Source organism: Oryzias latipes, chromosome 6 (assembly GCF_002234675.1).
Source record: "Oryzias latipes chromosome 6, ASM223467v1".
In the NCBI taxonomy this organism is placed as follows: domain Eukaryota; kingdom Metazoa; phylum Chordata; class Actinopteri; order Beloniformes; family Adrianichthyidae; genus Oryzias; species Oryzias latipes.
This window is the reverse complement of record NC_019864.2, coordinates 3,075,247-3,097,155: the sequence shown is the minus strand read 5'-3', so window position 1 is coordinate 3,097,155 and position 21,909 is coordinate 3,075,247. Positions and strand designations below refer to the sequence as shown.

The following is a 21,909-nucleotide window of genomic DNA, read 5'->3' as shown; positions in this document are numbered from 1 at the left end:
CACTCAACACACTGTCTAATAAATTCCCCCTGAGCTGCTTTTTATGAAAGCTGGCATTAGGATGGGGGAGCTATTGAAGTTTTCTGTGAACAATCTGGAACGCTGAAGGAATGTGGTAATTTCCACAAATTTCCCAGCATGCAAAGGAGAGTCCAGCATGACCAGGAGGTTCAGTTACTTCAAATGGATCTCTCATCTACTGGCTTTCTGTACATTAAAAAAAGTAATTTACTTGTATAAAAAATGTTGAAAGAATTGAAAATACTGATGTGTGGAGCGAAGTAAAGAAAACTGTCAAACCTTCTCTGATTGTTGCCGATTTTGACCTTGTTGTAAAACCACAAATATTTTTACTCAATGAGTAAAAAACTCTGAGGCAACAAAGAATTAAAACAATATAAATTTTAAATATTATTTTAAACCACTAGTCTCCCTTGGACTATGAACCGGTTTAATCTCAGACCGGCCTGCATGAAGCTGAAGTTTGCGTCAGATTTTTCTTTAGCGTCTATTTTTCTTAATTAAATAGTCCTATGTGAAATCTAGTGTAAAAACACAGTTTAAAAATGTCTGCACAAAAATTCATGAAGGCATCCTGTTTTAGGGAGACAGCTTAAATTAAGCTCAGACAAAACTGCAGATTAGATTATTATACAATATTTGATCATTTAAATTAAGATGATCCTTGTTTAGGTCCGGCTTCATTTGTAGTAAACTAATGTGAAAAAAAAAAACATTTAAAGACTGTAGCTTTAAATATCAGAGTTACAAATGCATTAGCTAAAAAAAGTTACAGTTATCGTCTGTCATATCTAAAAACAATAAAACAACAATCATGTGGTTAAAACTAAGTAAGTCACATTATTGCTCAAAAGCACTTAGGCGTGTTAACAGTATGCCAAAAGGAAAGACGTAAGCAGCCCAAATAACCTGCAGCACAACAGTTTATGCAGAGCTCAAGAACCAGTTCCAGACAAGTTGGAGTGGAATGTTCTCTTTTGAAGGTAGCCTGCTGTCCCTGCAAACCTACCTGAGGGAAAGACTGAGCAACTCTAAAGAAAGATAAAAAAAACCCCACATTGAATAACATGTTAAATATTTACAAGAGTGACAGCACATTTAGACGTAACATGTACAGTTTGTTTGTGCGGTTTGCCAGGAAAACACGTTTTTTGAAAACAGAAACACGAAGACGGTTCACTAAACACAATCTGAAAAAAACAAAACATCAAAATCATGCAACAAGCTTCTGAAAAGATGTCAAACGAGAGGTGACCAATGTGGCAAGGCACTAAAAGAGGGAACGGTTTGTATCCACAAGACATGTTTCAGTCTCTTTACTCTCATTTTTGTGACACTTTGAAAACAACAGCGCATGTTCAGAAACTTAAATGAACAAATGCAAAACTTCCAAGAAGATTTGCACATAGTTTGTCCACAATGGAGTTAAGGAAAGCCAATATTTTCTTTTTCATCGTATGAAGCGGTCAGTCATTTCAGCTGATGCTCTGATGGTGAGAAAGGTGTGAGTTATGTGAGCCTCATTGCCCTTCAGAAGCTGATTTGAAATATGAACTGATAATACCCTGTATTGAGTAGACTCCCCCTGAGAATATAAACAGACAGGAACTTTCAAAAAGTTGCTTTATATAGAAGTTAATGATCATTGCCTTATCCAGGGATGTTTGAGGACATGTGTCTAATCAAATTCATAAGTTGAAGATGAACAAATCTACCTGTAAAACTAATATGAAGCTTGTAGTTTTGCTTTATGTTTCTATATTTCATCATTTTTACCTTATAAATGAGCTCAGTTGATTTTCGGACTTCCTTACGTTGACATTTCTCACACTTTAATTAAACATGCATGCTGTGGAAGATGTTGTTATCATGCCAGGAAATGTGCCAAAAACCAATCATGCATCCCATAATGGCTACCTCCCATCTCCAACTGTAGGGATTAGTGTGGAATTTTTTTTTCTATCTCTTCCTGATAAGCCTGATTGTCAGTTTTACTGTAAATGCTCTTCTCTGTGGTCGTTAACTGAGAAGCTAAACTAAACATTTAATTAAAGCAAATTTACACCAGTGTCAATCATTCACTTTGTCTCTTCAGCTGAATCCAATGGTTCAAAGCAACTTGGCTGGAAGCCAGGTTTTCCAAAAAAACAAAACAAAAACAAAACTACACATTGTTTCTTATCATTGTATTTGATATAATTATACAGTCCAGACCAAAAGTTTGGACACACCTTCCCAATCATTTGAATGAGAAGGTGTGTTCAAACTTTTGGTCTCCACTGTACATTTAATGTTATCTAGATGTATTATTGAAGGGATATGTTCTCTCCACCTGTAAGGAATAGTTGACATCCTGCATCATAACATCGACAACAGTTATATCAGTCAACAATGGTGCAGCTATGAGAAGGATGTCCGTGTGCGAAACGGTGGTTTGGGTGTGGATGTGTGTTTGCTGTAACCTTGTCTTCTCTATAAACAAAACGTCTTCCCAGTAGTGGTGTTTGTGTACTGACTGTCGCAGATAGGACAGGTGCGTGTCCTCTGGCAGCTGTTCCTCACCTCTACCTGCAGCTCCTTGTTCTGCAGCTCAGGGGGCACCGTGCACTCCAAAGTGTTTCCAACCACTGTCAGGCTCTCACAGCTGTGGTTGGAAACGGTCAGGAGTTTACAATTCATTGCCTCCCTGTCCATCCGATCACCCTGCAAAACCAAAAATAGGGAAGATAAGGAAAAGAATTGACTTGCTACCTTGAAGATTTTTTACAATAAAATATGTTCCATTGTACACTCTTTTTTCCCCCCAATAATATTTAAAGTGTAAACCAAAATGTTCCCAAGTTTTTGTTTTGGATGATTCTAATGAGTTTATGCCTCAAGTTGTCCTAATTCTGGCCTGAAGATGAGGTTTACACTATTTTAGCGCATGATGTATAGACCTTAAACAACAGAGCTCTACTGGATGCTGATGCTATGTTTACAGAGGGCTAGGAAACGTATGTTCAAGTCACCACTTCCATTGAAAAGCTTATGTAAATGAGCATTTTGGGCCTCCGCATTCAAAACTCTTGGATTCACACGTCAATACGCACGTTTTTAAGTCAGTTTTTGGGCTGTACAAAATGCGCAGCTATTGAACGTCCGTTGATAGTTAAACCAGTTGAACTTTGACCACTCAGGGACTCCAATTTGGTAGTGACATATGGGACATATTATTGATGACGGAGGAAGAAATAATAATTGTGGTTTGTGTCCGGCTGGAATTATGCGACACCAAGTCTTTCATATATCGGAATAGAGCAAAATTTGCAAGATTTGAACTACTTTGACATTTCGCACCAAGCCTCTTTCATGTGAGTACATGCACTAGGATCAGGTAGCAACGGTCCAGTGTGAACACTGTATGCTACAAGCGTGTTCAAGAACCTGTAATGACCACATTTTGAATGCGCAGTGTGTACCTAGGACATGAAGTGTAGAACGTCTACAAAATCTAGAAGAGAGTGTGCAATCTGAAGCTAATAGAGTGCCAGACGGTGAGATGAGGCTGAAATAAATGAGGTGTTCACTAAATTTAATTTACATGAAACGTGAATAAACTCAGACGGTCTATGGAGCTGCAGTGACTGTGTGTAAAGTGTTTCCAAACCAGTACTTTTTCTGAAAGTGTTTTTTTTTTTTTTGTGTTTCCTGATGCCTTGCGTTTCTTTTCTCACAAACCCCCCCCCCCCCCCCCCCCACACACACACACACACCAGCACGCTTGTTTGTGTGCAGCAGAAGGCAATAAAGCAAATGATCACATTCCTTGCGTGACAGTTTGGGATTTTCCAATTTGACACAGGCTGGAGCCTCGCACCTGTTCTTGCACACACAAAAACCCAACCCAGCACACACAGAAAATAAAGTTCTCCTTCAGTTCGCATAGCTATTAAGCCATCACACTTCACCAATTTGAATTTAGTGGGTTTCCTCACTGAGGTGAAGGCAGAGTTATTGGAGTGTGTCACAATAATACCTAAATAAACTGTCAGGATTTTAACTAGAAGTGTCTCTTTGCTCATTCTTGCGGTCTGTGGTTGGTATTGAGAAGAGACAGACGTTGATCCAAAGCCAACAGCCTAGCTCTTTTAGGAGTCGTCATTCTGAAACTAAACTGAGAGTCAGAGGTAAACGTTCCCCTGGTTGCCCGTTTGCTGCACATTCAGTGCTTGGTTCATCATATGGCACCCGCGTTGACTTATCCAGGGGCCCCTTGCAAAGCAGGGTTATCAGATGGCGTTAAATGTAGCATGTTCAGTACAATGCCTAGTACTCCTGACCCCCCCTTTGGAGGGGTTCTTCTGGTCCAGAGGGAAGAATGAATAGCGGATGCATGTTAGGCTGGTGGAAGGTTTAGCAATGGGGCCAAGGTTGTGCCTGGGAAAAGAGCGAGAGAGAGAAAAAAGAGAAGACAAAAAAGGCCTGCAAAAAAACTGTGAAGAACATTACAAAGAGTCTTAGAACAGCTGCAGCATGCTGTCGTGTCAAAAAGCAGAACAGAAAGATAGAAATGTAGATTTTTTTCTTCTGTTCCTGAAGTTCTCGCATGCTGTCGTGTCAAAAAGCAGAACAGAAAGAAAGAAAAGTGGATTTCATTGTGTTCCTATAACTGGCTCTGGGGACTCTGGTGGCCTGTTTGAAAGGTAGCATTAATATGTCAAGCTCTTTGACCTCAGCAAGAACAATACAGGCCGACAGTACATACAGAAGGATAGCACTGGAGGAAAGACGGGAGGTTGGGGTAGAGCGTGTAAACGATGGGAAACAGACTCTACTTCCTGTTTTTCTTTTTGTATTGTTTCCTTCCCAGCTTGACCTGGACTCTAGACAGCTGTACGTGCAAAAGAGCGCGAGGATTATGAGTTAACGTGTACCATCCAGTGGGTTCAGCTTCAACCCAAGTCCAAATTGACACTTGGGAGGAATCCTAAAAGGTTTAACTTACTTTACTGAGTTGTGACTGTGCTGGGATTTGATGTAGTTTGCTGTATTTTGGTTTTGAAGTAGTTATCGTTTTGTCATCAAAATCAAGTTCTGTGTTTGTACAATCACTGATCACCTTATTAGGCACACCTGTCCAACTGCTCGTTAACACAAATTTCTAAATATTTGAATGTGAGTGTACTTCAGACGGCTAAAGTCACACCAGTCACAGTTGACACTCATTCACAGCCGTTTCCGCTCAGTTCATTAGCTTTAGTCTACTTAGGTCGTTGGTTTTAGTTGTTCTGTGTCAGATTCTCCAAAGTCATGTTTAAGTCTATTCATAAAATGTTTAAAGGTATGGTACTATGTGTTCCCCTGTCCTGCTTTGGGTCCTCACGACCACCAGTCCTGACAACTAGCATTTACTAGATTTTGCTTTCTGTTGTGTGGTTTTTCAGTTCTTTGGACATAATATTTCATCCATCTTCTAAACCTGACCTGACCTGAGTCCCATTCAGGGTCACTGGGTTGCTACCCAGCTTCTGACGGAGGGGTACACCCTGGACTAGTCTATCTAATATATATATGATATTATCTAATTGAAAAAGATGTCAAAGTTCCTCAATATTTTCATTACATTTATGATTTTCAGTATAACTCATCAAATTTTGAACTCTCACTTTAAGCTCAACGATGCTCTTGTTGTCCTTTGAAGTCAGCTTTGGGTCATGGAATAATGGATCCTCCACATAAACCAGGTCCAGCTGAGGAGTTGAGTAGCCATCCAGGACAAAAGTCACTTTGGTGACCACGGCTTTGTGAAGAGCCAGTTTGGCGAGGGAAGGTGTCGTGCACTGGATGGAGGTCTGGTTTTCACCATACACGCAGCTCTGGAGAAGATGCCAAAGAGAGAAACACATTAAATCCACAATTATAAGTCGGTCCTTTCAGCCAAAGTTCCGTTGAGTACAGCATGTTTATGCCCCAATGCTATATATTCCTAAGGGTCTTGAAACAACAGATCTGTGGTCCAAAAAGACAGAATTCACTGTGTTTAAACACTGGAATGAATCATTTGTTCGAACAGCCACATTCCTAGAAACAAAGACATTTCTAGATGTATCACATGTTTGGTGCTTTATTCTGTGCCTTCTTGCCGGTGATGGGCATGATGCCACATTAGTCACACCTTAGACATCGAGACTTGACAGACTTTTACAGCTGGGAAGCAAAACCAAGCAGTCCTGCACTTACATTCAGCAAACGCTTCCTCTCACTTTATATTTATATTGAAATAGTCAGACAGAATCTTTGGTTTGTACTTATCACTGAGAGACACTGACATCAACAACAATGCTGAGAGCTTTCAAGCTGACCAATGCTAAATATCAACACCAGTGTAACATTTTTATTTGAGTGACTGAACAAACCTGCCTCGACTCTTTTATATAACAAACCATTTGATTTTTAGCTTTCTTTCATCATAGGTACCTGACCATCTGCTATTCCTTCAGAACAAAACAGGAAGTTAGGGTGCTGATCATTTGGATGAGGCCCCAAATAAATGAATATTGTTAATTGTTGGGTGTGGGAGTGTCTGTTGGTGAGTCATGGAAACTTGATCTTGTTCTTCTGCTTCTGAGCGGACAGACTAAAGCCTCAGTCAGTTGCACCTGTACCGTGGTTAACATGTACAGGTCCTGTGGGTCATAGAGCATAGAGGGGAGTGGCTTGCTGTTCCCTTTAGATTCGTACAGCCACCTCAAGGGACGTCAGGAATGTGGAACGCACCATCGCTGTGCATGTGGTATCTGATGTATTTGTGGGGCTAATGTAAGTTGCACGCTCCTTAAAACACTTGAAAAACTGCCTGAAGTCCAACTGCCAGCTCAGATAAAGATCTTCCTCCATGGAGGGTTTCTCTGGTGGCAGTAGTTCTGTTCTAGCAAGACTGAACCTTCCTCTGCCACTTGCCAATCTGCACCTGTAGTAAGCAGTCGCACATGGAGGAACACAAACACACTCATGCATCAGCAACAAAAAACACACAAAAAAAACATTCAGCTGAGTATGTTACATGCATGACTAAGGATGTGTTGAGTCACCAAGGGTCACTGTGCAAAAACAGTCCAATAAGGAACAACAAGAAAAGGAGTAGCGTATAACTTAACCCCCTCCCCAACCCACACCACTTCCCCATGAACCCAACAAAATGAAAAATATCCAGTGAATCAGAGGAAATCTCAGTCAGTTTCATTGTTCAGCTGATGTCTGCTGTCATTTAGGGAGTGGAGGTGAAGGGCTTTGGGTCTGAAGCAGCTGTAAATACAATCGCTGGGGCAGACCAAGAAGCTTAGTGTGGGTAAATGAGAGAAGCAGCCCTCCTCATCTTCCCCTCCATCTCTCAGGTTTTATCAGTGGTAACAAACAGAAAAAAAGCAAAGTAATAACAGAGTTTCTATTTATTAGGTGCCATTTTAGAGTCATTCATAGCAGAGATTTGCCTTTTATTTAGTTCTACATGGTTTTCTGTGATCCTTCACTTTGTAAATAGAGTCTTCCACCCAATGTTGTCTGAGTGTTTTTGGCTCTTTATTAAGCTTTTATTAAGTATTTCTACAAAAAATTTGAGGTCACTCTTTAAAAAATTCCAATAACCCATTTTTAAATTAAAGTCATTTAGTTTACCGTATCCTCCGCACTATAAGAAGCTCTTTAAAGCCCTAATTAAAAAAATGACATCAAATCTGGATTGCCTTAAATCTGGATTCATTCTGGTTGTGTTCACTGCTGTTGAAGTGCTTTTGGTAGGTACACGGCGCTCTAACCATTCATTGGCGGTGTGCCCTAGAGTGCAGAAAATACTGTAGTTAGATTAGGTTAAGAAGTTTGACCTTTTTTGTTTTTTGTATCAGATTATGTAGCCATGAAGCAGAAAAAGTAGAAAGCACAACCCATTTTCTGAAAAAACAAAACAAAAACGTGTTTAGACCTCTGAGGGTTGTTGACGATTCAGTCATATTGATTGGTCCCAGCTTTTGATCAAGAATGCCGATTGTAAATTTGCCAAATGGATTGTATTTTGACACCTAAACTGGATTACATATAAAGTGAAATATGCGTAAGAGTTTGACAATTATAGAAGTGGTATGCAGAGGAAATATTTGAACCAACACTCAGCATTTTTGACAGACGAGCAACACAAATCTGAAACTGTCAGGAGACTTTATTGACTTTGTCTTTGTGTCTCATTCACCAAATAATAATAGGAAGTGCAAAAGGTTTTAAAAAGTGTTCCTTGAAATCATCTTAATTTTGAACACAGAGGAAAAACTGCATTTTTTGTGTAGTATTTTACACTTTTATTGAACTTTAGTGCATGGGTCAGGGCTCTGCAGGCCTCCATTGTGGCTCTTTGGCTTTAAAAAAATGCACTCAATTAGACTAAATGATGGTAAAAAGTTTAATGTACTTTCCATCTATCCATCCATGCGTCCATCAAGGATATAAAAATTCCATGTTTGACTTTTTTTGCATTTCTAAATCAAGTAAATCTGCTGCACCAGGAGGACTGCATTTTATTTTGAAAGGAAAATGGGGATGTGCTGGTGGTGGCACGAGTAAAAGAGGTCGAAGTTATTATTTGTAAAACAAATTGTAACTTATAATTCAATTACTGTAAACTGTATTTAAAAGCTACATATTTTGATTGAATGGCCACAAAAACATAAATAAAGTGTATTTTTATAGACATGAAGTGGGACTATGCGGCTCTTGCACGGGTTGGTCAAGAGCCTTTAATGCATTAAAGGTTGCAGACTACAGCTTTGACTTTGTTACTTTTATTTTATGGTACTTAAAATCATCAGTTTTCTAAAAAGTTTTGTTTTCAACTGAAAAATCAACAATTTTGACCCTGAAAATCCAAATCCACCACATGCTTGTCCTCTTTGACCACCAACTGCCATAACTGTGTGGCCTCTTTAAACATCTTGACTGCTGACCACTAACTCAAACACAGACAACCCCCCCAATCTGTGAGGGCATGGGAAAAGAAAGAAGCTTGAAGAGACTTTCAGGTGTCAGCTGGAAGGATTTAGTCTTCTAGGAGAAGATAGGAAGAGAAGCCTGACACGAAACGAAGCGGTTTTTGAGCTGAGGCGACAGGTGTCAGACTGCAGTTGTTAAAATCAAATATCTGGAATACAAAGATCCTGCAAGGCAATTCTGGAATCTGTTTTTTCTAAAAAAAAAATGTAAATGAAAAGTTTATTTCTAGTATTTTCCTTTTGTTTATGAGCGGTGATTAGACCTTGTGACCACAGCTTTTTGGACTGTAACAGAAATCTCCTTTATGTTTGTGGGAAATCTGAGATTGGTGGAGACCAGGCTTTACCAGAGATCTAAGGGGAAGATATTAAGTCAACACTGGCTCTTATTTTATGCTTTGCTCCATCTGTTTCTGAGTTCTAGAATTTCTTTTCCCTGTCATTGGCTTTGCAAAACCTGGATCTTAGAGGTTCTCGTTTAACTCTAGGATGTACCTTGAAGACTGTATTTAGTATTCCTAAACACTGGCCATACAAAACTGACCGCACCATGCTCTTTGAGTGTACTGACTCAGTTCTTTAGGCATGACAGACTGGCTCGGGTTACCCTGTTAGTCCACTGTGGAAGCCTGTGGGATGCCCGTTTGTGACGGATCTCGCCTCTGTTTTAAAGGGTTAAGACAATAAAACACTTATACTATCCCTTCTCTAGCTGAGCCTGAACTCATCCCATTTACGGAAGGAATTTGACATGCAACAGCTGGGACCTGATCCCCTCCTAAACCATTAGAAACCATACTGATTTCCTTTAAGCCTGTAGCTTCATGCCTCTCTCTATAAAAATATTTGATTTTAGCATTCATCTCTCAGTACTGTGTCCTCCGGCCTTTTGCACGGACAGCCTGAATTTGTGTTGAGTCTTAACAACAACTGTTGTTTGATGTAAAGAATTCGTCTGTTCCTTTTATCATTATAACTTAAGTTTGTACATGTAATTTTGTAAAAACACTTATAAACGTATAAATCCAGCTGCAACAACTCTGTGTTTGGTATCCATTAAATCCCAGTGTAGTAAAAAAAAAAAAAAAAAGGATTTTCTGTGACACTTATACTGTATTTACCGCATTATAAGGTGCACTTAAAAGTCCCACTGCAATGAAAATCATGTTCTTGGTGTTTTTAAATGTTCTTGTGAGATTTTTCTGATGATGGGGACATACGGTATATAGAAGGAAAATAGGGCTTATAATAGCTTTTGTGAGTATTTCTTTATTCAAATCTCTGTGAATCAGGAGTAGATAAAAATGTGCAGATGAAAACAGATCACAGCAGCGACCTAAGCGCTACAATTAGCAGGTCACAAGCTCCCATACTGATCATCTGAGTGATTTTGAGAGGTACACGGCGTTCTGTTATAATGGTAGTCGATTGTTTTTTTTTTAGATACAAACTAGGTTGGGTGTTATTGTGAATATGCTAACGCAGCTAGTGTGTAGCAGTGTCAAATGTTGACAATAAAGTTAGGAGTTAGCGTAGTCACAGCAATGCTTGTTTTAGCGGTATCATTCTGCTTTTTATATGTTGCAAACAAAGTTGGGAGTCATGCTACAATGACACCACCCTGGACAATGCTCGTTCAAGCAGCTACTTCCAATGGAAAGTTTATGTAAGCACAGCTAAACACGTGCTTTGAGCAAAGGAAAAAGAAGCCCCTCCCTGCTCGTCCAGACTGAACACCGTGGGCTAAATTCATGTTAAAAGAACCCGTGTTTAGCATGTTTTGGAATAGACATCACATGTCAGGTGTGTGCTTAGCCTTACACTGGTGCCAACCTATAACCACCAGGAGCAACGTGGGCTTCAACGTCTGACCCAGGTTTCCAATATGGGGGGGCAGAATGGGAACCGAACCAGCAATTTTCCAATCAGACGTCGACCTCTCGACCTCTTCACCAGCCCGCTCCTGTAACATGCACTTACTGCATAACTGTCAGTTCAATGCCGAATGATTCAAATTATTTGTTCATATTAATCCCAATAAACCACAGTGGGCACATCAATTCCAGTTCTTTGGGCCAAAAGCCTGATTTCAGAGCCTCAATCCCAGGAGACCCATTGAGCCCTGACCTGAGTGCAGGTCAGTGACCCGAGAAAGACAAACTGAAAGATGATACTGGAATTGAACTGGGAGGGGGGCTCACAGAGCGTTTCTGTGCATCAGTAAAAGAAAAATTGGTTGGAAATGAAAAGTTTTTCTTGAAAAAGTGCTGAAACTGAAGCCTTCTCCCAAGAGCACGTGTGTCGTTTAATGTGTTTGTACCGATCCTGGCCTCCCAGCCAAACCTGTAGTGACACGTGCCTCCCAATGACAGATAACATCATTTGAGAGCAAAGTTTGTCTTCACATCGCCTCCCTAAGGCAAACACCACAGATGCAAAGACAACAGCACTCCTCTGCTGCTTGTTTACCCCTGACAGGGAAGTTTGTCACTTACTCCAAAGGCCACATGCACTGAGGAGTTCTGTTTGTTTCATTTTGACCAGAATAATGGAGAACAAAGTGGTTGGAAAAACTGCCATCGTATAGACCTTTTAGTTTTGGTTCCTCACATTAGGGCCTATCGTGAAAGGTAAAACTATTTAAAATCGGTACTAGCTCTGAAGCAAAGACAACAAAACGCGGAAACTGTCGAAATGCGACTAGACTTTGGACATTTACAAAACCTTTGTTTAATACGGTTCCAAGAACCAAGTAAAGAGCTGTAAATGTCTAATTTTATGTCATCTTTAAAGTTCAAAAGTGAAAGAGTTGTTTGTTTAAATTCCACACAAAAAAAGGGTTTTCTGAAAATTTTGTTTTTTTTCAAATTGTGGTGAAAAAGAGCTAAATTCAAGGAGAAGAAAGAGAGAAAGTTACAAAAGTATGTTTGATGTGTCGTAGGTTTTTTGTCCTCTCCAGAATTTGGATCCTCAGGTAATAAAAACCCTGTCTGTACAGGAAGGCTCCAGGTGACACTCTGGTTTTTGAAACAACAAGATGGATTGAGATTTCAAGATAAGCCCACATGACTTGACTGACAACCACAATAAGATTCTGTGTGAGTTTAACACCTCTTCTAAATGACGCATCAACTTTACAGACGGTAAAGGCCTGCAGACAGAGTGCTGAAAGACCTGTGCTCACCAAGTTCCATCATTTAAACCTTTCCAGGCTTTTTATTGGAAAAAAGCAAGCAGGCGTGTGAGTCTCTCCTGTAAGCACTTACTGCCCGACTTCACTTCTGCTACTATGCGAGTCAGAGGTGACAGCTGGGTCTGAAATTTACACATCAGACTGTGGCTTTTCCATTTCCCCTTGTCTCGTGTCAGACTGAAACTGTGGCTTTCTTTTCTTCCCTGTCAGGGGTTCATTTTCGTTTTAACAGATTTAGAGGGGTTTACTTTGGAGCAATGACAATACCATCCATGGGGCTTTTTGTAAAGTGCTCAGTTTTCTCTTTTCTTGCAAATAATTCAACAAAACATCCAAGTTCGGAAGCCAATGTTAATCTGATTTCTTTTGCTGTTGTTCAGTAGGAAGTCACTGGTATGTGTTGTTACTGAGTGAAACATTAAACCCAAAAGAGGCTTAAAAAAAAGGTGCTTTGAGGAAGGGAAGCATCATTTAGAATAATTTCAATCTGACAATTCAGAAAAACAAACTTTTTTTTCTTCCTTTTTTTCTCTGCCACAGTCAATTCTGCAACCTTAAGCTACGTTCACACTGCCCTCAGCAACACGCATTCAAGCGACCACTTCCAATGAAAAGTCTATGGAAATGCGCAGGAATACACGTTTTGGGCTTTCACGTTCAATACTCATTCCTTTAGGCTCCACGTACAAAACATATTGAACGTGCATTAAGAATTAAACCAGGTCAAAATTTGCCCAATCAGGGATTCTGGTTTTGTATGATGATGTCCTATTCAACACACGGAAGTGACAACCTTTTGAAAATTAATCATGGAGAAGGAAAGAATAGTTGTGGTTTGTGCCCGACTGGAATTCTACGACACAAAGTCTTTCATTTATCGGAATGGAGCTGAGTCAGAAAAAACCTGGAGCAAGAATCACCAGATTTCCACCGCTCTGACATTTCACACCAAGACTCTTCCAACTGTACGAACATGAGCTAGTAAACATCAGAAAAAGAAGAAGAAGGGGAGGCCCCTCCCTGCTTGTCCAGGGTGAACATTGCACGTTCTTGAACGTCACATTCCCCGTGTGAACGTAGCAGTGTTGTTACCACAGCTTGCTGCTAAAGCTAGTGCTGCTGAAGGAGTCCAGATGTGAATAGAAAAACAGGCCCCCTTGTTAGGCTGTCACTAGGTTTTGGTCAGGAAGAAGATGGAGTTAATCTGTTTAATAAATGCTAAATGTACTAGATTAAAGGTGGTGTTTTCATTGTGTACAAGAGAGAAAAACAATGAGAGCAATGTAAGCCGTGGGCAGGAAAAAGTACAGCTGCATGCCGGCACTCCCTCATTAGTCAAGTTTCATGAAAAAGATGAAAGGATTACATGGAGGCTAATCCATCCTCTGTAGATGAGTCAAAACATTTTCCATCGGCATGCTGCAGCCTGAGATCTTTCTTTTTCACCACGTTCAGACCCAATGCAGCGTTAATCACGGTAATTCACTATAATTATAGAATCTGTCCCTTGGGTTTAGGGCAACAATGGTTTCTAAGGTGATAAAGTCAGATGATATGTGTGTTTATACTGAGAGTAAGAAGCGTGCAACTTCTGCTTTAAATAACACTGAGGACCAAAGCAGGCCAGCAGCTAATATCTCTGAATGCAGTCTTTCTTTGGTGGAACTTTTAGAGCGACCCAAATCAGCTCACAAAACACTCTAACTTTGATGTGAAGAATTTTCTACCCACCACATGGAAGACTGTAGTGTTTTTCAGACTGACGGTGAGAACCATCTGTGGTTGAAGTCCAGATTGGAGGAAGAAGCCACGAGCCGACACCGTGCAGCCTCCGCTAGGGAGAGGAAAACCAGAAAAGATCTCACCATCATAACCAGACTGACACAGGAGATTCCCACTGGGATGGACCTGCTGTTAGTGTTAGCAGAAAAGTCACTTTTCACTTCCCACTCACTTCCTCCTGCTATAAAATCAAACATGAATCTGACTCAGACCAAATGCAAACATCTTTCTGTCTTTTCTATCTCCTATTAGGCGAAGAAAGATGGGAAAAGCTTATGTTTGGAGCAAAAGCATTAAGGTGACATTCCCAAGAACCGATGCCCAAACCCTTCCAGAACACTACAAGGTCTTGCATGATGCAAACTGACACTAGACACTAGTTCTGGATAAAATCAAACTCTTACCTCATGAAGGAATGTGAAGGCTGGATGTTGATGATGATGGGGTCTTCATTGTAGGTAAACTGCGTGGCGGCTTGGCGTTTAACTGAATCAATTGTGAGCTTCACCCACTCCTTTGAGGTAAAAGCATGTGAAGGTGTCTTACAGGTGATCATGGTGGATGTCAAACTAAAACAAAAAAACAAAGTGTGAGGGGGCACAAACACAAAATATATTGAGTTTTTTGCACAATAAAAGCAACTCCTGTTGCTTAAAATTATGGAAAAAGCAAAAAAAAAAACACATTCAGGTATGCTCAGAATACAGACTGCCCTTTTTCCTTGGGAGAAAAGCAAAGCAAAGCATCTAGATGAACCAAAAAACAAGTACACTAACCTCTGGATTTTACAAATCTTCTCCCCTATGGTCACAGATTGCTGATTTCCAGTATCCAGGAAAGCCCCTCTAATGGTTAACATGGTGTTTCCAGACTTTGGACCAAATGTGGGAAAGATGTCATTGATCACAGGATCCTGGAGGCAAAGACAAAGCTGCACTCATGATGTCCTACATCTTCACATGCATTTCTACGGAGTACAATTATTTTACATCGCCACAACACATAGTGATAACAAATAGATTGCTCTAATTTTCAGATCTGCAGTTGCAATCGACAACATATTTTTCTACAAAATCCTTGCAGACATGAACGCCTCACACATAAAAAGGAACAGCATTTAAAAACGGGGCTGCTGAGGTCAGTTACCCCAGAGGTGGGCAAAACGTTTGAAATCCCCACAAAAAATGTAAACTGGCAGAAATAAGAACATAACTGAGCCTCAGTCTTCTGGTCTTAGTGTCCTTCGAATTGTAAATGTATTAAGACAAAGAACATCCTCTAAAGGTTTTATAAAGTAAAAGGGTACGGTGGCCCTGAAGTGCAATTCACATCAACAAATCACTCACCCCAAAAACATTTTAGAGATTATAAAGACAATTAAAAAAGCACAAAAAAACAAAACATCACAACAAAATTCCAAAAACCAAAACCTAAAAAATGAAAAAATATTACAGAAGGAAAACGTAATTTACAGAAATCAAAAAAAAAAAAAAAAAATGAAACACAGTAAGAAATGGTGACGTCTGCCCATCATTTGGCATGAAGTGATTCTGCATATTATTATCCAGTCAGTGACGTCCCATTCCAACCATTTCCAGTTTCTTATTGTGTTTCGTTTTCTAACATTTCAAATGACTTGTGTTTTTCTAAAATGTTTATTACGTTTTGGTTTCTGGAATTTAGTTTTGCTCTCTAAAATGTGATGCTGTTTTTTAAAAATGTGTTGTTCAAAAAAAGTCTGTTGTCGCAAATATGTGGCTAACTAATTCAGCTCTAAAGTTACCTAAATGTAGCATCTCCACAACTGCAAAATATAAGTGATTTTGTTTTCATAGCTAGAACTTAAATCAGGCTTTAAGGGAGTCAAATGTTTTTGCGTCAATGTTGATGTGATTTGCACGTAAAAGGCTCTGAGACGGGATGAAGGAAGGATGGACCAAATTCCATATTTTTCTGTTTTGTCTTTGGGGAGAAATGTGTCCAGAATGACAAAACAGTTCATAAAATGTATCAGTTGAATAAATAAATGTTATAAAGCACCTCAAAATGTTGAAGAAAACGGTTTATCAGCATTGAGCAACTGTAAAAATAAGAAAACAGACATTTCTTACCACAAACGTGAAACTCTCCATTGTGGCCACCTTATTACCGCTGGTAACTTTCACTTTGTGTCCTGACAGAGTGAAGTTCCCTTTCGACGCCGGGGAACACTGGATCTCAGTCCATCTACACCCGACCCCCAAAACAACACACAGACCAGGCATTATACCCTCATCCAACTCCCAGCGTTTAGCCTAATTCAATGATCATGCAGTACCCAGCAGGAAAGCACAATTCACAATATTCATCTGGGATTGTGTGGGCAGCATTTTTATTTTTTTCTCCCCTAATGTATAATGAGGTTGTTTGTAGCAGGAAGGGGCAGTTGAATGGGACATAGCCCCTGTGGATTTGGGATAGTGGAGAATTTGGATTCAGCGATTTGTTTTTTGTTTTTTCCCCCAGCAATTTTTAAATTAAAGCAGTTATGTGTCGAATGCGGCAGATAAACAAGAGAGGGACGCACGCACCCACATACCTCTTTGTACCCCCTTTTGTGAACTTGCACGGCACTCCTGCCACATTCACAGATAGCATCAGAGTCTCAGAACCTTTGAACGTCTTCGTTTTGTTAAAGCCAAAGTTGTGGCCGCAGATCGTCACAATCGTGGAGCCCAGCAGTGGTCCAGAGGCCGGAGAAAACTGGAGAGAAACACAATTTTGATTCCCAACCAAGCTCAACTAAGACAAACACACAACTGCCAGTGTGTTTTGAAATTCTAAGTCTCTAAAGAAATTAATCTGTTCAATTATGCAACAGCTTTTTCACTTGAATCATCATTGTGCAATGTTACAATGCCCTTACTTTGGTAATCACAGGCATGCAGTAGTCCTGAGTCCATGTGGAAGAGGACGGACACTCATTCTTTCTGGTGCACCGTCCGTTGCACCAACCGCACTCTGTCACATTCGACGACAGCAAACACGACGTGCAGGTAGTCATCTGACTGCAGCCAGGGCCAATCAGCGGGATTTTAGTGATCTAGGGTGAGGGCACAGTTTAGGTCAGTAAAAAAAATCAGCAGACGTCGTCGTGCTGAGTTTTTTAAGACCATTTTTTTGCCGTCTTATATCATAACATGGATTACTTTGTTTACCTTTGAACTGATTCCCACTCCGATCATCTTTTGATCTATTTTCAAGGCATTCCCGGTGGTCTTTTAATTAAAATGATGGTCTTTAGGCTAAGTCAAAAACCTGTGTTGTTTTCTAGGACATCATTTCTGCAGAGCAGCAGAACGTCAATAGATATTGTGGGCGACCCCACCCGCAATTACCATCATCCATCTGTTAACATGCTCTCTAGCTAGCTTATAGCCCCTCATACCCCCATGCTAACATTGCCGGTGCAACAAAAATGGCGGGCAACATTGCATCTATTTGCTTGCAAGTGGATGCATCAAACTGGAGCGGAGCAGGGAGCTTGTAGCCTTCCCAGTGTATTTCTATGTCACAAATAAGCTCTTTTCCCAAAGTTATTTTCTCGTCTGCTCCAGGTTCACAACGATTTGAACGAGGAAATGCTCAAAAAAGCTTAATTTTTTAAATACATGTCCTCCGTCACGAGAAAAATGCCACAAGAATATGTTAAAAACAAGAAAAACCCAATTTTCATCGGAGTGGGTCTGTAAATCTAAAATGTATTTTAAAATCTGAGCAACCTGATCCATCCATGGTACAGCTTACCTTGTTACCTGTGGCCACTATTACGGCTCCCTTTGAGTGTGCCGTAGCTGGCAGCACTACACTGGTAGAGACGGGTCTCGAGTCCAGGCGAACATTCACATGTGGAGAGCTGGAGCGGGAATACAGCACCTAGAAGAAGAAGGATATGCCTGAAGATTCACAGAAGGGCCTCATAGTATTGGTGACTGAGGAAAACCTGAAGATAACAGCTCAATATAAAACTATTTCTGTCATAAATGAAGAATCTCATAAATGCTGCTGTTGTGGGACCTTCAGAGAAGTCCAGAAACCAGTTTGGTTTACAAACCAAGATCCAACAATCAAGAATATCGGCTTAATTCCGACCCACTCCAGCTCGTCAGACTAAACAGAGAGTTTCTGTGTCTTCTTTTCCTGGTTTAGATTACTCCTGGGGGGACTAATTTATAGTTTTTGTGTATCCAAAATATCTCAAAATGAAAGCAAAGTATTAGCAACTTGTAATTTTGGTTCAAGACAGCTGGTGTTACTTTCAGTTGAGTACACACACTACACGACTTTTACAACCTTTGCAGATTTCTGAAAGACCATAAGTACAAACTGGTTTCAGCAGCAGATTTGTGTTTGGTCACAGAAGGACGGGGATCACATACTAAAGCACTGACTGGATTAACCATATGGCGGAGGGCCTGGACCCTCAAATCAAGTTCAAGGTGCGCCAGATCACTGCAGATGCCCAGTCATCCTGCCTCTTTTGAGTAGATGGAGTGTCCTCAAGACGTCGGTTCTGCCGCTGCCAACTTGGTTTGCAGCAAGTAGTGAGCTCTCTGCAGACAAGCAGCAGCGGCTGTTCTAATGTGGAGAAGACGCAGAGCTGTTTACCGCAGAAGTGAAAATAAACACGGAGACAGTTTAAACTCCACCCAGTCCAGAGTAAACTGGGGCTGAGGTGCATCGAGGGATTTACAATGTTTTGTTTTTTTTTGTAAAGAAAATGCTGTTTTGTTGCTTTAGTCTTCTTATCACTTTTTCAACGTCATTTATTTCAATGTGCTTATTGTGTTTTGCTCCTGCAGAGTGAGAAGTCTGTTTCTGTATTTAAGAACAGGAAACATATTACTGTAACATAATCAATTCAAATAAGAAAACACTGTGAGACAATTTAGATTTTACTAATGCAAACCTGCAGGAGACTGTTGTCTATCCAAAAATGTTAAAAGAAAAACAAACACATCACTAAAAGTCAGTTTTGTGTTCTTACGCTGCCATTCAAACCACTGCTACAGCTGTCTTAAGATAGAGACCTGAACAGAAGCACGAAAGTACAAAAATGAAAGAACTTCAATGCACTGCAGAAACAGACCCCTAAAAATTATTCAGATTTAAAAAATGTTTCCTTAAAAAAGCAAAATAATTCTGCGTTTAATGTGAGAAAAATGGTCTTGTAAAGAACTTTTATTTCAGGACAAAAATGGAGTCACTAAGACATGTTTTTAAAAACTAAAATAACTGAAAAATATTCTCAATAAGATTATAATTCTTGCAAGAGGAAACAAAGACATTTTTTCTTGAAACACGAGTCATTTTACTTTCTTAACATTCTGTTTTTGCAGTGTGGAGTTTGTGTTTTTATTATTTCATAGAAGTTTAACTTCTTGCGGGTTTGAATGTCTCCTGTTTTACATCCATCCAACGATCACAAGGCCTTACAACCACCCAGACTAGCGCTCACACCTAGGGGCAATTGAGAGATGCCAAATAACCTATGAGGCATGTTTTTTGGACAGAATCCACCACAGGAAACCCACACATGAACAATGAGAACATGCAAACTCCACGCAGAAAGGTCCCAGCTGGGATTTGAACCAGGGTCTTCCCGCTACACCACCTTGCAGCCCCTAATGCTGCACAGAAGCCTGAAGTTGACTCTGAACGTGAGCATCTGTTCTGGTGTCCAGTTGGTAATTTGACATTTCCTCCTGTCAGGAATCCATCCATTCTTCTTTAATCGCAAAGATTCCTATTTATTTGGATTTTGCTGCAACTTCCCGTCATCTTCTGATGCTCAGTCCTTAGTCTTCCCCCTCAACATGTGTTTGGGTCGGTGACCACTTTTAATTGCCCCATTAGGTACAGTTTTCTTTAGAAATGATAACAACAAGGTGTAGTTTGGTCTCTTCCCCTCACACACTAATTCTACGTTCACGCCAGGCATGTACATGCGTTCTAGAATATGCTAAAAGTACGTTCTAGAACCCGTGTTTAGCCATAGTGTTCACACTGAATGAGGAGGAAGGGGCTTCTTCTTTTTCCACTGTTTACTAGCGCATGTCCCTCACCTACAGTTAGAAGAGGCTTTGTGTGAAATGTCAAAGCCCTGATTGGTCAAAGTTTGACTCAACGCGCATTCAATTTTGTAGTGACACATTAATGCAAGAGTTTCAAATATGGATGCCTGAATTGCACATGTATGCGCATTTACATATTCTTTTCATTGGAAGTGACAGCTTGACAAGGACAGTGGGAACGTAGCTTCACAGATTCCTGACTGGGACTCCTGAGTAAAATAGTGCAAGCCAGTGTACTCAAACTATGTTCCTTTGAAAATCTGAGGACGCCCTTGCATTTATTCCTCCATGACCTGTATTTAGGACTCTCTAGCTGCTATGCAGATAGTTATTACGGATCCAATGATTCACTTTCCCCATGATTTGGTTCAAACATTGATTTTTGGGTCACGGTTTTGCTTCAGTTCAATTTGTGAGTTGTGTAATACAAAATGACAAAAATACTAAAAATTAGGAAAATGTTTGTGTTATTTGCTTATAAGAAATTAACAATGAAGAAAAATCTTTCAGTTGGGTCATACCAACTGAAGTAAAACAATGTTAAATGTATTAAATTTAATACAACACACGTGTTTGACACTTTTAACATAAACATTTGCGTTTGCAGTAGGGTTCGCCATGGTTTGGTTCATACGGTTTGGTTTTAAATCGAAAATCCCTACTAGCTATGTTACAGCAAAATGCTTGGTACAAAAATAAATGCTGAACAACCTGATCTTTTCACAAATTGATTCACAAGCCATTCTACGTTCCTATACCATGCCAGTCTTAAGTCTTTTATAGTTAACAATATCAATGTATATGATAATATCTAACCTTTGGCACACTAAAGAACACATTTTTTATTGAATATGGCTAAATATGTGCAGAGTCTTACAGGAAGGGGCTGTTCTCCACTTATCTATGTCACAATGTGAGAACCCACTGGTTTTTTGTGGTTGGGAGGGGCTGGTGCTCAGAGAGCAGGTTTTTAGAGGAATACTGTGTGAACTGATCAAAACAACCACTTTGGGGTTGTTAATAGTGATAAATGAACATTATAAAACACATCAAAGCTTTAAAAGTTGATTTTGCATGATAAAGGCTCTTTACATGTTAGCTGCACTTTGTCTTTTATCGCATAATTCACGTTAACCTCACAAACACACATCACAGAAACACAACAACAGCTTCTAATAGCAACCTAATGAGTGACAAACCCACAGGATTTTTAAAACTCCCACACACACTTGCAGTCAACACACCTGCAGCAGCATTTATCATTGTGGTTATGCTGCAATTATAGGCCTAGGAGCAAAAACAGCAGCAGGGATTCCTATGTGTGGTTATGGCTTCTACATCTAACACACACCCATACACACACAAACAACACAAAAACATTGTTGCCTTTTCTTGTAGGAATTTTGACAAATCAAATAAATGATAAATATTTTTTTTAAATTCCTCAGGCTGCATGATTTCTTGTGGCTCCATCACATTGACTTTTAAACAAAAAAACAAATAAAGAAGTCCTGCATCTGTGAAATCCCTCAAACTACTACATGATGCACCAGAAGTGTCCTTCCATCCATTTTCTTATGCTGTGATCCCTTTTAGGGCCACCGGAGCCTAACCTGGCTACTATTGGGGAAAGGTGAGGCACAGCCTGGACAGGTTGCCAGGCTGTCACAGGGCCACACAATCACACCTAGGGATAATTTAGAGTAACCAATCAACCTATGAAGCATCTCTTTGGACTGTGGGTGGAAACCAGAGTGCCCAGAGAAAACTCACACATGCACAA

The 21,909-nt window shown here is 40.1% G+C and overlaps 1 protein-coding gene across 1 annotated transcript in view; it reads right to left on the bottom strand.

Annotated features, from left to right (window-relative positions):
• Positions 1 to 21,909, bottom strand: part of met (MET proto-oncogene, receptor tyrosine kinase) — an 85,223-nt gene that overhangs the window by 17,915 nt on the left and 45,399 nt on the right. The window contains exons 4-12 of the mRNA XM_011472878.3: positions 17,800 to 17,928; positions 16,919 to 17,095; positions 16,592 to 16,755; positions 16,125 to 16,239; positions 14,790 to 14,926; positions 14,418 to 14,582; positions 13,963 to 14,065; positions 5,670 to 5,879; positions 2,584 to 2,724 (exon numbers count right to left, since the gene is read on the bottom strand). Coding sequence (XP_011471180.1) covers positions 2,584 to 2,724; positions 5,670 to 5,879; positions 13,963 to 14,065; positions 14,418 to 14,582; positions 14,790 to 14,926; positions 16,125 to 16,239; positions 16,592 to 16,755; positions 16,919 to 17,095; positions 17,800 to 17,928 — 1,341 coding nt within the window. The remainder of the gene's footprint in view (positions 1 to 2,583; positions 2,725 to 5,669; positions 5,880 to 13,962; positions 14,066 to 14,417; positions 14,583 to 14,789; positions 14,927 to 16,124; positions 16,240 to 16,591; positions 16,756 to 16,918; positions 17,096 to 17,799; positions 17,929 to 21,909) is intronic.